The sequence below is a fragment of the Acinonyx jubatus genome, chromosome D3, assembly GCF_027475565.1.
Source record: "Acinonyx jubatus isolate Ajub_Pintada_27869175 chromosome D3, VMU_Ajub_asm_v1.0, whole genome shotgun sequence".
Classification (NCBI taxonomy): Eukaryota; Metazoa; Chordata; class Mammalia; order Carnivora; family Felidae; genus Acinonyx; species Acinonyx jubatus.
The window spans coordinates 45,482,672-45,497,895 of NC_069392.1; the positions used below are offsets into that span (position 1 = coordinate 45,482,672).

The 15,224-nt window shown below is 37.4% G+C and overlaps 2 protein-coding genes across 12 annotated transcripts in view; one reads left to right on the forward strand and one right to left on the reverse strand.

Annotated features, from left to right (window-relative positions):
• OSBPL1A (oxysterol binding protein like 1A) overlaps window positions 1-15,224 on the reverse strand; it is a 266,965-nt gene that overhangs the window by 166,209 nt on the left and 85,532 nt on the right. The gene's annotated exons all lie outside the window — the stretch shown is intronic.
• LOC106978455 (E3 ubiquitin-protein ligase MARCHF11-like) overlaps window positions 1-15,224 on the forward strand; it is an 84,708-nt gene that overhangs the window by 35,549 nt on the left and 33,935 nt on the right. For 2 of the 8 annotated variants that reach the window (XR_008291796.1, XM_053206315.1), the window contains one exon: window positions 1,794-1,909. The exons of the other annotated variants lie outside the window; for them this stretch is intronic. Coding sequence is in view for 1 of the 2 variants with exons in the window: in XM_053206315.1 (XP_053062290.1) it covers window positions 1,794-1,812 (19 nt within the window). In the remaining variant the exon portion in view is untranslated. Of the gene's footprint in view, window positions 1-1,793; window positions 1,910-15,224 lie in introns of those variants that run through there. 8 annotated transcript variants of the gene reach the window in all.

Sequence of the window (15,224 nt, forward strand, 5' to 3'; positions counted from 1 at the left end):
CAGAGAACAGGTAGCAGAGAGAGATCATAAGCAAAGAGTGTGATGGTCCACAGTTGAGGACAAAAGAAAAAGTGATAATGGAGAATGAAACCAGCAAGGCATTATAGTAACTTTTGCAACCTTATTCATGCAAGCACCCTATGTTTTGCCAAACAACAAAAACAGAATTTGTTAAAAGTTACTTATTGAGCTTTGAAGTGAGCAGGATGCTGTATGAAATAAGGTCGCTTAAAAAAAAAACAACCCAAAAACCAGTCACCTTATAACTTGGGAGTCGAAAATGGCCCTTTCAAAGTAACATACCTGACCAGAACTCTGTTTATGCAGTGAGATAATATATTCTATCAAATAACCTTTTTATAAGTACCAAACACCTGGCATGTGTTGGGCAGTTTTTTGTATGAATTTCTCCTAATAAGGGTCTATTATGCACCAATTAATATTTTAGGCACTGGGGATTCAGCAGTGAACATGACAGAAAACATGGGAGGGGGGCAGGGAAGGCACAGAAAAAGGGAAATAGTAAATTAACAACAATTACATGCCAGATAACAAACTATGCTATGCTGATACTTTATAAGTGAATGGTGTGATGGTGAATGACTAGGATACCACTTTAGACTGGAGACTGGGCAACTGATCAGGGTAGGCCTTTGTGAGGAAAAGGTATTTAAAATGAAAGGAATGATCAAGGCTTGGGAAAATATAGGGAAAAGCATTCCAGTAGATGGAACAGCTAATGCAAAGGCCCTGAGGTAGAAACAATTTAGTGGGCAAGAGAGGTAGAAAGTCAGAGAGGCAAAGAAGCGTATTACGCCAGGGCTTTGTAGGTCAGACCTTTCTGAGTCAGTACAAGGGGTATGGGTTATTATAAATATGATGAAAAGTCACTGAAGGGTTTTAAGAAAAATAGTACACTATCCAAGTTATGTTTAAAACTCTATCAAAGTGTTAAATATTTAAAAGTGTAACTGGGGAAATGCAAACTTTGGCTCCTTGATGTTTTTTTAACAACTATGTTGAGATATAATTTACACACCATATAATTCACCCATTTCAAGTGTACAATTCAGTGGTTTTCAGTATATTCAGAGCTGTGCAACCATCATGTGGTTACAGGGTTTTTTTTTTTTTTAAAGAAGCCCTTATCTTTTATAAATATACTGAAAAATTTTTTTAAGATTTTATTTTTAAGTAATCTTTATACCCAACGTGGAGCTCAGACTTACAACCCTGAGACCAAGTGTCACATACTCTGATTGAGCCAGCTAGGAGCCCATACACTGAAATATTTATACACAAAAATAACATAACTGGACAGTGGCCATTATTGAGAACTCCTGGAGACAGAGAGACAGAGGGGGAGGGAGGGAGATATCAATTAATTCTATTATTCTATTTTTTAAGGCTTGATAATTTCCATAATAAAAACATTGTTTTTAAAGATCACCATGGCTACAGTGTGGAAAATGCCTTGTGAACATGGGCAAGAGAAAAGTAGGGATAATATGTACAAAGCAATATCAATAGTCCAGGGGAAAGATAATGGTGGTTTGGACTGCAGAGTTAGTAGCGGAAAATGTGGAGAAAAATTCACAGGTTTCAGCTTCTAGAGGTAGATTTATAGGACTAATGCGTAAAACTTGGACTGATTATATATTATTGCCTTAGTGGGGAAAAAACTTTTTAAAGTGTTAACTGAGAAATTAATAACCAGTTTAGGTTTTCTAGCTAGCATATAGGAAGAGGTCTTTAAAAAGGTCTGCCAACTGTTATTTTTATTCTATCTACAGGGCACTTTTGAGAAATTAGTCCTTTAGGTGACGAGGAGGAGAACAATGTGATTTCTTTCATGGAATTCTGCCCTAACACCAAAAATAAATTCTGAACTCCTGCCAACTAACTGAAATCCCAGCACCAAGCCTTCATTTCTAGATTCAGTGCCTAAAGTGCCTGGCAGACAGTAAGAATCAAATAAAATGAAATAGCCTCCCTACCTCTAGAAGCATCATAACCAGACACTTCAAAATCTCTTATCAAGCACAACAAAATAAAAAACAGAAATGATCCAATATTTACATTTGCACATGATATACATTTGTCCCTTAATGAAAACACTAAGTGTCAACATTCCTCAAAGGAATTTACACAGAATGTAATTTCGATAACATACCAATGGTATTTTTACTAGGAACCTAAAAAAATTATTTTGAATGCCATCTGGGAGAATAAACAGATACGAATGTCAAAGAAAATCCTCAAAAGAAAAGGGAAACCTTACCAGATATTAAAACATTACAAAAACAATCATTAAAAATGAGTTACTTGTGGGGCGGCTAGGTTGGTTAATCATCCAACTCTTGATTTTGGCTCAGGTAATGATCTCATGGTTCGTGGGTCTGAGCCTCATGTCAGGCTCTGCGCTGGCAGCTCTGAGCCTGCTTGGGATTTTCTGTCTCCCTCTCTCTCTGCTCCCTTCTGCTCGCACTCTCACAGAAATAAACATTAAAAAAAACTATTGGAAAAAGAGATACTTGCAAAAAAAGAGGCAGATGAAGCAATGAAAGAAAACAGCAAACAAATTCTTAAAATGTAGGAGAAAGGTATAAAAAATGGAAAAGGAAGATTGCTTGATGAAGGATGTAAATAAAGGTAAGTGGTCAGCAATTTGAGAGCCTCACATCCTAACACTCTCACATGGCGTTTCCTATTCAAAACCCAGCAAGCACACCAGCAAATGGGGCTGGGCCTCTGGCTACTTTCCTGACCTTTCCCCTCTCCCCATCTTGCCCTGCTCTAGGCACCCGGAAAGCTTTCTTCTTCAAATATGCAAAGCACTCTCCTCTCCAATCCCAGAACTTTTACAGTTGCTTCCTTTGGTTTTCAATACTCTTCTACCAGATTTCCTCAGGGCTCGCTTCTGACTCACTGCAGCTCTGTGCTCAGGGAGGTCTTCCCTTACACCCTTTCCAAAACAACAGCCCCCTACCCCATGCCATCACTCTCTATCCCCTTCATCCTGTTTATTTTTCTGCACCTCACTGCCTGACATTATATGTGTATTTACACCTTATCTGTCTCCTCCCACTAGGATATAAGCTCCCAAAGTGTGGAAACTATCAGGTGTTGTTCACTGTTGGATCTCCAACATCTACAAATAGTTCTTGGCACAGAGTAGAGGCTCAGCATTTTTGCTTAATGAATGAATGTGATTACAGATAAGCTAGCAGAAAACAGACCCAACTATTTACTAAATCTCTAAGGCTAGAAGTGTTCAAAGAAACCAAAGAAGAGGATCAATAAATTTGAATAAAAATGGAAAACATCTTAAAAAAAAAACTGGGAAAATTAAGTCTTAGAAAATATAGAGATAGATAATCATCCATATTGTGGAGTTTTGGGTGGTAAGCTGTCTGAGCACTGCCCCTTCCACACCCCAAGGGGAAGGCCCTAGCAGCCATGTTTGTACCATAATGCCCCGCCCCCAGAGTTCCAGCTGACTGTATCAGAGGCAGATGTCTAACACAGCGGGTGCCATCAAATTATCTCCCACTGGAATTTAAAGCTGAGCTTAGGAGATCCTTGTCTACCGAACAGAGTTCAGCGCTGCCATCTTCTAGCATGCATGCTGGAAAATGGATCTGCTAAGAGGCAGAAATGAGACCAAGCAATGAGAAGGATACACACACAATGAGTGGCAATCTTCTTGGTTCCTGACAGCTTCCCGGTTCCTGATTCCATCCCTTCTGATGCCTGCTTTTCAATACCATGAGACACTTCTGTATTTACACTGATATTAATAATGTATGAACTTTCTTTTATTTACACTCGAGTTGGTATTAAATTTTTATTTTTTTAAATCTTTGAGAGTGAGCATGTGTGAGTGGGGGAAGGACAGAAAGAGAGACAGAAAGAATCCCAAGAAGGCTCTGAATTGTCAGCGCAGAGTCCAGATGTAGGGCTCAATCCCATGAGACATGAGATTAGGACCTGAGCCAAAATCAAGAGCTGGATGCTAAACCAACTGAGCCACCCAGGTGCCACTATTTTAAACTTTAAAAAAAAAAAAAAAAGCCTAGTCTACCAGAGAATAACAGCTAAAAGGTAAATCTTTGTGGATTTTTGGGTCATAGGTGATTACACTTTGTTGGTGCCTTCATCTTCCTCATTTTGAACATAAACAAGCATTAGTTTTGCAGTTAAAAAAAACTGTTCTAATGTAGGTACTGAAAATAAATTAGGAAGTTATATAATATGCCAAAGAAACAGAGGTTGTATTTTGGTCATTTATGTTTTTCCTATTTTTAAAACTTTCTATAATGCAGACAATATCACCCTTATGACTTAAATACTTTTTCAGAAGGCTCCATCTTGACTTTTATCAAGGACCCTTTAACACTTGGTTACTAATAAAACAACCCGATAAAAGTGTATTTAAACACCAACAATTAAATTTTTCATGTTTACAGGGATATTTCCTCAGTTTAGACTGATATTTGCATGGGACTGTTAATTCTAGTCACATTGTAATGCTTTTTGAATCTAAATTTTGAAGGAAGAATCATTATAAACCACCACATAGAAAAACTATTCAAGTCTTTGGGAAGTTGGTAGAGACAGTAGGAATGGTACCATTAATATCAATTTTTGTTTTTTTCTTATTCTTTTAGCACTTTTTAGAATTATTCTGCTTAATTCCCAGCTAGGAAAATAACTTTGGTTTGTAACTAGTAATTAGCAGATAAAATTTAAATTCCGTACTGTAGTTGTTCCCATTGCTCTGTAGTTCATAGAGCCTATTAGGGAAGTCCTTTCCATATATCTGTACCTACCGTCCATTACTTTTAAAAGCTGATCTTTCAGAAAAAGCCTGAAAAGACCACAAATACATGGAGGTTAAACAACGTGCTACTAAACAATGAATGGGTAAAACAGGAAATCAAAGCAATTTAAAAATACTTGGAAAAAAATGAAAATGAAAACACAATGGTCCAAAACCTTGGGGATGAAGCATAAGTGGTCCTAAGAGGGAAGTATATAACAATACAGGCCTACCTCAAATAGACAACCTAACCTTACACCTAAAGGAGAAAAAGAACAAATTAAGCCAAAGTCAGCAGAAGGAAGGAAATAATACAGATTAGAGCTGAAATAAATGAGAGATTTTTAAAAAATTTTTAATGTTTTATTTTTTGAGAGACAGAGTGTGTGAGCAGAGGAGGGACAGAGAGAGGGAGACACAGAATCCAAAGCAGGCTCTGGGCTCTGAGCTGTCATCACAAAGCCTGAAGTGGGGCTTGAACCCACAAATGCAAGATCATGACCTGAACCAAAGTCGGACGCTCAACCGACTGAGCCACACAGGCACCCCTAGGAATTAAGAAAAAAAAGAAAAGAAATTAAAAAAAAAAAAGAAAAAAATGAATGAAATCAGAGCCAGTTCTCTGAAAAGAAATTAATAAAATAGATAAACATCTAGCCAGACTTATCAAAAAGAGAAAGGACCCAAATAAATAAACACAAATGAAAGAGGAGAAATACACAGAAATACAAACAGTTACAACAGAATATTCTGAAGAACTATAGGCCAACAAATGGAACAACCTAGAAGAAATGGATAAATACCTAAAAATATATAAATTACCAAAACTGAAACAGTAAGATACAGAAAACTTGAACAGACGGATTACCAGCAAAGAAATTCAATCAGTAATCAAAAACCTCCCAAGAAACAAAAGTCCAGGACCAGATAGCCTCACAGGCAAATTCTATCAAACCCTTAAAGAGGAGTTACTATTTATTCTTCTCAAACTATTCCAAAAAGTAGAAAAGGAAGGAAGATTTCCAAATTCATTCTACAAGGCCAGCATTACCCTGATACCACAACCAGATAAAGACACCACTAAAAGAGAACTATGAGCCAATATCCCTGATGGACATAGATGCAAAAATGCTCAGTAAAATACTCGCAAAGCAAATCCAATAATACTTTTAAAAAAAATCATTCATGGGGCACCTGGGTGGCTCAGTTGGTTAAGTGTCTGACTCCAACTCAGGTCATGAACTCACAGTTTGTGAGTTCAAGCCCCGCGCTAGGCTCTATTCTGACAACTCAGAGCCTGGAGCCTGCTTCCAATTCTGTGTCTCTCTCTCTCTGCCCCTCTCCTGCTCGCACTCTCTGTCTCTCTCAAAAATAAACATTAAAAAAATAATTTTAAAAAATCATTCACCATCAAGTGAGATTTACTCCCAGGATGCAAGGGTGGTTCAATATTCACAAATCAATCAACATGATAAATCACATTAATAATACATGTAAAGAACCATATGATCCTCTCAATAGATGCAAAAAGAGCATTTGACAAAGTACAGCATCCATTCATGATAAAAACCTTCAACAAAGTAGGTTTAGAGGGAACATACCTCAACATAAGAAAGGCTGTATATGAAAACCCACAGCTCACATCATCCTAAATGGGGAAAAACTGAGAGGTTCCCCGCTAAGGTCAGGAACAAGACAAGGATATCTATCCACTCTCATCACTTTTATTCACATACTCCAGAAAGTCCCAGTCACAGTATTTAGACAACAAAAGGAAATAAGAGGCATCCAAATCAGGAAGGAAGAAGTAAAACTTTCACTATTTGCAGATGACATAATACTATATATAGAAAACCCTAAAGACTCTACCAAAAAACTATCAGAACTGATACACAAATTCAGTAAAGTCACAGGATACAAAATAAATGTACAGAAATTTGATACACTTCTATACACCAATAATGAAGCAGCAGAAAGAGAAATTAAGCAATCAATCGCATTTACAATTTCACCAAAAGCAGTAAATACCTAGCAATAAACCTAACTAAAGAGGTGAAAGACCTGTCCTCTAAAAACTACAAAATGCTGATGAAAGAAACTGAAGAAGACACCAAGAAACCAGAAAATATTCCATGCTCATGGATTGGAAGAACAAGTATCATTAAAATGTCTATACTACCCAAAGCAATCTATATATTTAACACAATCCTTATCAAAATACCAACAGCATTTTTCACAAAGCTAGACCAAGTAATCCTAAAATCTGATGGAACCACAAAAGACCTCATATGGCCAAAGTGACCTTGAAAATGAAAAGGCTGGAAGCATCACAATTCTGGACTTCAAGTTACAAAGCTGTAGTGATCAAAACTGTAGAGTATTGCACAAAACAACAGACACACAGATCAAGAGAACAGAACAGAAAACCCAGAAACGAAGCCACAATTATATGGTTAATTAATCTTTGACAAAGGAGGAAAGGATATACAATGGGAAAAAGAATGTCTCTTCAACAAATGGTGTTGGGAAAACTGGAGAGCAACCTACAAAATAATGAAACTAGACCACTTTCATACACCGTACACAAAAATAAACTCAAAATGGATTAAAGACCTAAAGACCTGAAACCATAAAAACTCTAGAACACAGGCAGTAACTTATTTGACATTGGCCATAGCAATTCCTTTTTAGATAGGTCTCCTGAGACAAGGGAGACAGAAGCAAAAATAAGCTATTAGGACTTCATCAAAGTAAGAGGCTTCTGAACAGCAAAGGAAATAATCAACAAAACTAAAAGGCAGGGCACTTGGGTGATGCAGTTGGTTAAGCATCCAACTCTTGATTTTGGCTCCGGTCATGTCGTCACGGTTCATGAGTTTGAGCTTCACAATGGGCTCTGCGCTGGTAGCATGGGGCCTGCTTCGGATTCTTTCTCTGCCCCTCCCCTGTTTGCATGCTTGCCCTCCCTCCCTCTCCCTGTCCCTCTCAAATAAACATTTAAAAAAAAAAAACCAAAAGACAATCTACAGAATGGGAAAAGATATCTGCAAACGACATACCTGATAAAGGTTTAGTAAATATATAAGCAGCCAAAAAACAAGTAATCCAATTTAAAAATGGTCAGAAGATGTGAACAGACATATCTCCAAAAAAGACATCCAGATGGCCAACAGACACATGAAAAGATGCTCAACATCACTCATCATCAGGGAAATGAAAATCAAAACTAACATGAGATATCACCTTACACTTGTCAGAATGGCTAACATCAACAACACAAGAAACAGGCATTGGCGAGGATGTGGAGAAAGGGGGAACCCTCTTTCACTGCTAGTGGAAATGCAAACTGCTACAGCCACACTGGAAAAAACTGTATGGAGTTGCTCAAGAAGTTAAAAATAGAACTACCCTATGATCTAGCAATTGCACTAGTAGGTATTTACTCAAAGAATAATAAAATACTAATTCAAAAGGATACATGCACCCCAATGTTTATAGCAGCATTATCTACACTAGCCAAATTATGGAAACAGCCCGAGTATCCCTTGATTGATGAACGGATTAAGCAGACATGGTATGTGTGTGTATACACATACACACTCAATGGAATATTACTCAGCCATAAAAAAAGAATGAAACCTTTTCATTTGCGACAACATAGATGGAGCTAGAGAATATTATGCTCAGCAAAATAAATCAGAGAAAGACAAATACCATATGATTTCACTCATAATGTGGAACTTAAGAAACAAACACGCAAAGGGGAAAAGAGAGAGAGAGAGAGAGAGAGAGAGAGAGAGAGAGAGAGAGAGAGGCAAACCAGAAAACAGACTCTTAACTATAAAGAACAAACTGATGGTTACCAGAGGGGGGGATAGGTGAGGGGGTAGGGATTAAAGAGGGCACTTGTGATGAGCACTGGGTGTTATAGGTGTTGAATCACTAAATTGTATACCCGAAACTAATATTACACTATGTTAACTAGAATTTAAATAAAAGTTAACAAAAATTAGGCTTCAATGTTAAATCGCTAATGGCTACTAACTTTAAAAGGGAATTATAGGGGCGCCTGGGTGGCTCAGTTGGTTGAGCGTCCGACTTCGGCTCAGGTCATGATCTCACACTCCATGAGTTCGAGCCCCACGTCAGGCTATGTGCTGACAGCTCGGAGCCTGGAGCCTGCTTCAGATTCTGTGTCTCCCTCTCTTTCTCTGCCTCTCCCCTGCTCATGCTCTCTCAAAAATAAATAAAAACATTAAAAAAAATTTTTTTTTAAATAAAAGGGAATTATAATTCTTTTTCCAGCTTTATTGTTTTTCATCATTATTCAATGGGTATTATCGTTCTCATGCATATCTTTCTACTTTCATTATATAGAAATGTATTCATAAAGTACTTTTAAATGTTAAATATGGTATTAATGTTAAAATAAGGGTATACTGTATCATTCTGCAACTTCCTTTAACACTGTTTTCCTTTATTCACTTGACACATGTAGCTCCTATTTTTTCTATTTTAGGATTGCTGCAAGTATTAAGTCAAATCAGTTTATTTAAGTGCATAGGGCTTATCTCCACTTTTTACTATTTTAAGGAGAATGAAATAAACATCATAGTACATATCCCCTTGTAGTTATGTGAATGTTTTTTCATGGGAATGCATTTTAATTTAGGTTTACACCTCTACGTGAAGCCTTTAGTCAGGTACTTTTCCGCCATTCACAGATCTTTGGAGTGTCTGAACCTTTTTAAACTTGAATTATCCTCCCATTGAGTTATAAGGGTTCTGTATATACTCCAGAAACAAGTCTGTTGTTATATATGTTTTCCCAATATTTTCTCCCATACAATAGCTTGCATTTTCATTTTCCTAACAATGTCTGAGGAGCAAAATTTTATGACTTTGATAATGTCCAACTTATCTGTATTCTATATCCATACTTGTTACATACTTAAGAAATCTTTGTAAAACCCAAGTTAACTCAAAACCATAAAAATCTAGAAGGAAATAAATCTTAACTCATTATTTTCTGTGATTTTGGAGATTGTTATCAACTCTTCTAATATCATGTTAAAAATTTATCCTTTCCTCACTGATGGCCTTGACACTTTAGTCAAGGCAAATCAATTCTCTGTATTTGTAGGTTGCAGTCTGGACTCCCTCCTGTTCCATAGATCAATTGATTGATCGATGGATCTGTTTTCACACGGTCCTGAAATTAGGTTATATGATGGTTCATTTTAGGGGTCAACTTAAACAGGCTAAAAAATGCCCAGATAGCTGGTAAAATATTTCTAAGTGTGCCTGCGAGGGGGTTTCTGGATGAGATTAGCTTTTGAACCAGTGGACTAGTAAAGATCTGCCTCACCAATGTGTGTGGGCATCATCCAGTCTACTGAGGGCCTAAATAGAACAAAAAGGCAAAGGAAGGATGAATTCTGTCATTTCTTGAGCTGAGACTCCTTCTCTTTCTGCCTTCTGACATTGGAGGTCCTGATTCTCTGGCTTTTGGATTCAAAGACTTGCTCCAGTAGCCTCTCTGGTCTCAGGCTTCAGACTGAATATCACCACCAGCTTTCTTGGTTTGCCAGTTTGCAGACAGCATATCGTGGCAGATCTCTGCCTCCAAAATCATATATAAGTTTATATGTAACTAACTGTTTTTCTCTTGGAAAACCCTGACAACAAAGTAGCCGAGGACCTCTAATTCTGTTCTTTTTCAAGTTGTTTTGGGTACACTAGGTCCTTCCAATTTCCAAATAAAATTTATAATCAATTTGTCAATTTCTACCAAAAAGCCTGAGTTTTGGACTCGTATTGCACTAAACTGCTAGATCCGTTTGGTGAAGACACATCTTATCAACGTCGAGACTTTTTTTTTACGTTTTTATTTAAATTCCGGTTAGTTAACATACAGTGTTACTAGTTTCAGGTGTTACACTAACTTAACACTTCCATACAACACTGGGTGCTCATCACAAGCTCCCTTGCCTGAGGAGACATCTTCAGAAAAATGTTGTGAAGGTTAATGTCAAGGAAAGTACTGCCTATGTATTCTAGGAATTTTGTGGTTTCAGAGCTCACATTTAGGTCTTTAACCCATTTTATTTTTGTGTATGGTATTAGAAAGTGGTCCAGTTTCATTCTTTTCCATGTAGCTGTCCAGTTTTCCCAACACCATTATAACCATGTGAGTGTGGGTTTATTTCTGGGCTCTCTATTCTGTTCCTCTATGTGTCTGTTTTTGTGCCAGTATCATGCTGCTTTATGACAGTTTTGTAGTATATCTTGAAATCTGGAATTGTGTTACCTCCAGAGTTTTTCTTCTTTCTCCAGATTGCTTTGGCTTTTTAGGATTTTTTGTGGCTCCATAGGATTATTCTAGTTCTGTGGGAAAGGTTGGTATTTTGACAGGGATTACATTAAATCTGTAGATTGCTTCAGGTAATTAATATATTTAAATATTTCAAGCCCTAATCCAGGAGCATGGAATATCTTTCCATTTGTTTGTATCATCTTCAATTTTTTTTTAATCAGTGTTTTACTTTAAGTATAGGTCTTTCACCTCCTTGGTTAAGTTTATTCCTAGACATTTTATTCTTTTTGGTACAATCGTAAAGGGGATTATTTTAATTTCTCTGCTACTTCATTATACAAATGTGATAGATTTATGTGTATTCACTTGGTATCCTGCACCTTTACTGAATCATTTGTCAGTTTAGGTAGTTTTCTGATGGAGTGTTTAGAGTTTATATATATTCTGTCATGTCATCTGCAAATAGTGAAAGTTTTACTTCTTCCTTACCAATCTGGATGTCTTTTCTTGTCTTGTGGCTAGAACTTCCAGTACTATGTTGAATAAAAGTGGTCAGAATGGACATCCTTGTCTTGTTCCTGACCTTAGAAGAAAAGTGCTCAGTTTTTCACCATTGAGATGTTAGCTATGGGTTTTCCACATAAGGCCTTTATTATGTGGAGGTATATTCCCTTGAGATTTCTTAAAAATTTTTATGTGAATGATCAGATTACCTATAAATAAAGAGTTCTGTTTCTTCTTTTTCAGTCTGAATACTTTTTCTTTTTTCTTTTTATTTATTTTTTTTGCTTTATTGCATTAGCTAAGACTTCCAATACAGTGTTATTAGGAACAGAGAGGGGAAGGTAAATCTAGTCCCTGTAACTGTATTATGGCCAAAAACAGAAACCTCTCCTGATGCTTTAAAGTTTATATTGCACTTTTAGGTTTAAACCAGCTGGAATTTAGTATCCAATATGCAACAGGTGTCTAAAATGACCTATTACTATGTGGCTCGCTATTTGCCCCAGGATTGTTTACTCAGTTCTTTCCTCATCCACTTATCACACCACCTTTGTCATCTGTCAAGTTCTCATATGTACCTGTTTTAACTTCCAAACTATCTGGTCTGTTCACCTTCATCTACCCTGAACCAATACCTCACTCAGTGATCCTATCCATTCTATTATTTTAAATAATTTTACATCCTGAAAATTCCCAAATTTATCTCCACCCAGACCTCTGTTCTAAACACAAACTTCTATACCCGACTGTCTCACTTGAATTGTAGAATAGATTTCAAATTTTTTATACCTTAAAAACCAAACTCCTAATTCTTAGCCATTGCTAGCCTACCCTTTCCTGCAGTCTCACCCTTCGTAGTAACTGGAAATTCCATTTTTTCAGGTCCTCGACTCAAACACTGTAGAGTCACCCTCAATTCTGGTCTTTCTCTCACACCTCATGTATCTAAGCCATCAGAAAATCCTGACCACTCTGCCTTCAAATTATGTTTAAAAAAATCTAACCATTAACAACCATTTTTACTGCTATTTATTCTGATCCAAGCCAATTTCCTCTCACCTGAGTAGCCTAACTGATTCCCTCCTAGGATCTATTTTCACAACAATCAGCGATCACTTTTCAGGACCTACATCTGACCATATCACTGCTGCATCCTAAACCCTCCTATACCTTCCCATCTCACACAGAGTAAGAGCCACAATTCTTACAATAACCCACAAAGCCTTTCTTCATCCATGTCCCTCTGCCTCTTTAACCTCCTCCAACTGCCCTCCTCCTCTCACTCTACTCTGGACATACTGGTTGGCTTTTCATGACACACATCATATACACTCTCTGCCTCCTCTGCTTGGGACCATCCTCACTGCCCAGATACTGACACTGCTTGTTCCTTCACTTAAGAGTCGTAATTACCATTCTAACAGAGATTCTCCTGCCATCTTTCACAAAGCAGCAATGATCTATACACCCAACACACTCTCAATTCTCCTCCCTTGCCTCCCCCCTGCCCCCCAGCACCAATCTCATCTGACATATTTTTTTTTTATTGGCCCTCTCCTATTAGAACGTAAGCTCCATGAAAGCAGGGATTTTTTTCTTCACTGCTCTAGATCCCTAGCCCCTGGAATAGTAACTAGCATATAAACACTTTGTTGAATAAATGTTTTACATCCCATAGGTTCGTTAGTCTTTTTATCCAGCAGGACGATTCCCCCTGCTTCTCTTCCATTTTAAAATTCACTACACTGGACTTTTCTATATAAATGAGAGTTAGCTAGTCAAGACCTACGAAAACCCTTTGAAGGTTCTGGCTGGGATTGCTTTGAATTAACTTGGAGAGAACTGTTAGCTTTTTGATGTTGAGTTCCCCTTCCCCCAAACATGGCCGGTCTCTCCATTTTTAGGTCTTCTTTTAGGTCTTCAGTTGTGTTGGTAATTGCTGCCATAAAAAACCAAGCATCCTTTATCAAATATGTTCCCTTTTTTGCTGTTACCAAAGCATTGCTTTTTTGAAAAAATTACATTTTCTGTCACAATTAAATCTTCAAGCTCCTTTTCTATTGCCTTAGTCCTCCTTAACTTTACAAACATGCTTAAATCTCTCTGCCTAAAACATCTTCCTCTTGGCCACAGAACCATTCCTTCTGTTCTTAAATACTGCAGAGAAGCAGTGCGGCCTCAGCTTCCTCATTTCCTACTCTAACCTTAACCATGCATCTAGCTGTTGCTCAACCACCAGCGGAAACCACCCTTTCAGAAAGGACCCCTGGGCACTGAGTCACTGAATTCCACAGCCTTGCCTCAGTGTTTGTATCTTCTTCAGTCTAAGTTGCACATGACAATGAATACACCCCACCCCTTCACTCCACATTTTATGTCTTCCATTGGCTCCATGGAACTTGTATTTCCCTCACAGCTCCTGAGTGCTCCCCCTTCACTATTCCCCGGTTTCTCTTATTCCAGGAAGAACTTATATCTATCCTAGAGATACAGGGAAAGCCTCTCTAGCGAAAATAGTTTGACCTAACTCTTAGAGTGAGACTAGGGCTTACCACATGGACAAGTAGGAAAAGGACATTTCCAGCAGAGAAAAAAGCATACGCAGGTTGGGGACAGCATGGTTAACCAGAGACTCAACACTTTGTTATGTCTAGAGCTTTTATATCCAATACAATAGACACTAAACACATGTGGTTATTCAGTACTTGACATGTGGCTAGTTCAAACTGAGATATTAAGTGTAAAACACATGCCAGATTTCAAAGACTTAATATCAAAAAGGGGATGTAAAATCTCAGTATTTTCATTGATTACATGTTAACATATTTTGAATAAATTGCTTTAAATAAAATACATTAAAATTAATTTCATCAGTTTCTACTTTTTAAATGTGGCTACTAGAAAACTTAAAATTATATACATGGCTCTCATTATCCATCTATTGGATAGTGCCGGTCTACAGCATATGGGCCAAAAGAAGGGAAGAGAGCAGAAAATTCGATCATTAATTTTCTTTTTCCTTTCTACTCCCACTGATGTCAATAAAAATTCAGGCCCTAATTAAAGCACCTCCTCTCTCCACTGCTCACCTATTTACCATGATCCCCTGAACTTCCAAGTTAAGGGGTAAAATAGTCTGCCATATTAAGGTTTTCCACTATGCAAGCCTAATCTGCATTTATAGGATTATCTGGTACTGCCCCCCTTCATGTGTATGGATATGCCAAACTGAGGATGTCACCTAAAACTTTACTTGAATTTTTTATCTTAATGCCTTTGCTCATAATCTCTCTGCTTAGAATGTCCTTTCCAAAATTTAATGATATTCTGTTTATATTTAAAAAGAAAAAAAATACAGTGGGACCTTTTGTTAGAGATACAAGTATTTAGAGGAATTAAAAATCCTAGTACGACTTCAGAGTCTATATTAAATATCTATCCCTTCACGAAGCCATCTCTAACTACTCAAATCTTCAACAAACACGCAACATGTAGAAGGTGTGTGCTACACATTACTCTAGGTCCTAGGAAAACTAGACAGGAGAATATCAGCCCCGCCTTTAGGAATTCAGTCTCATGAGA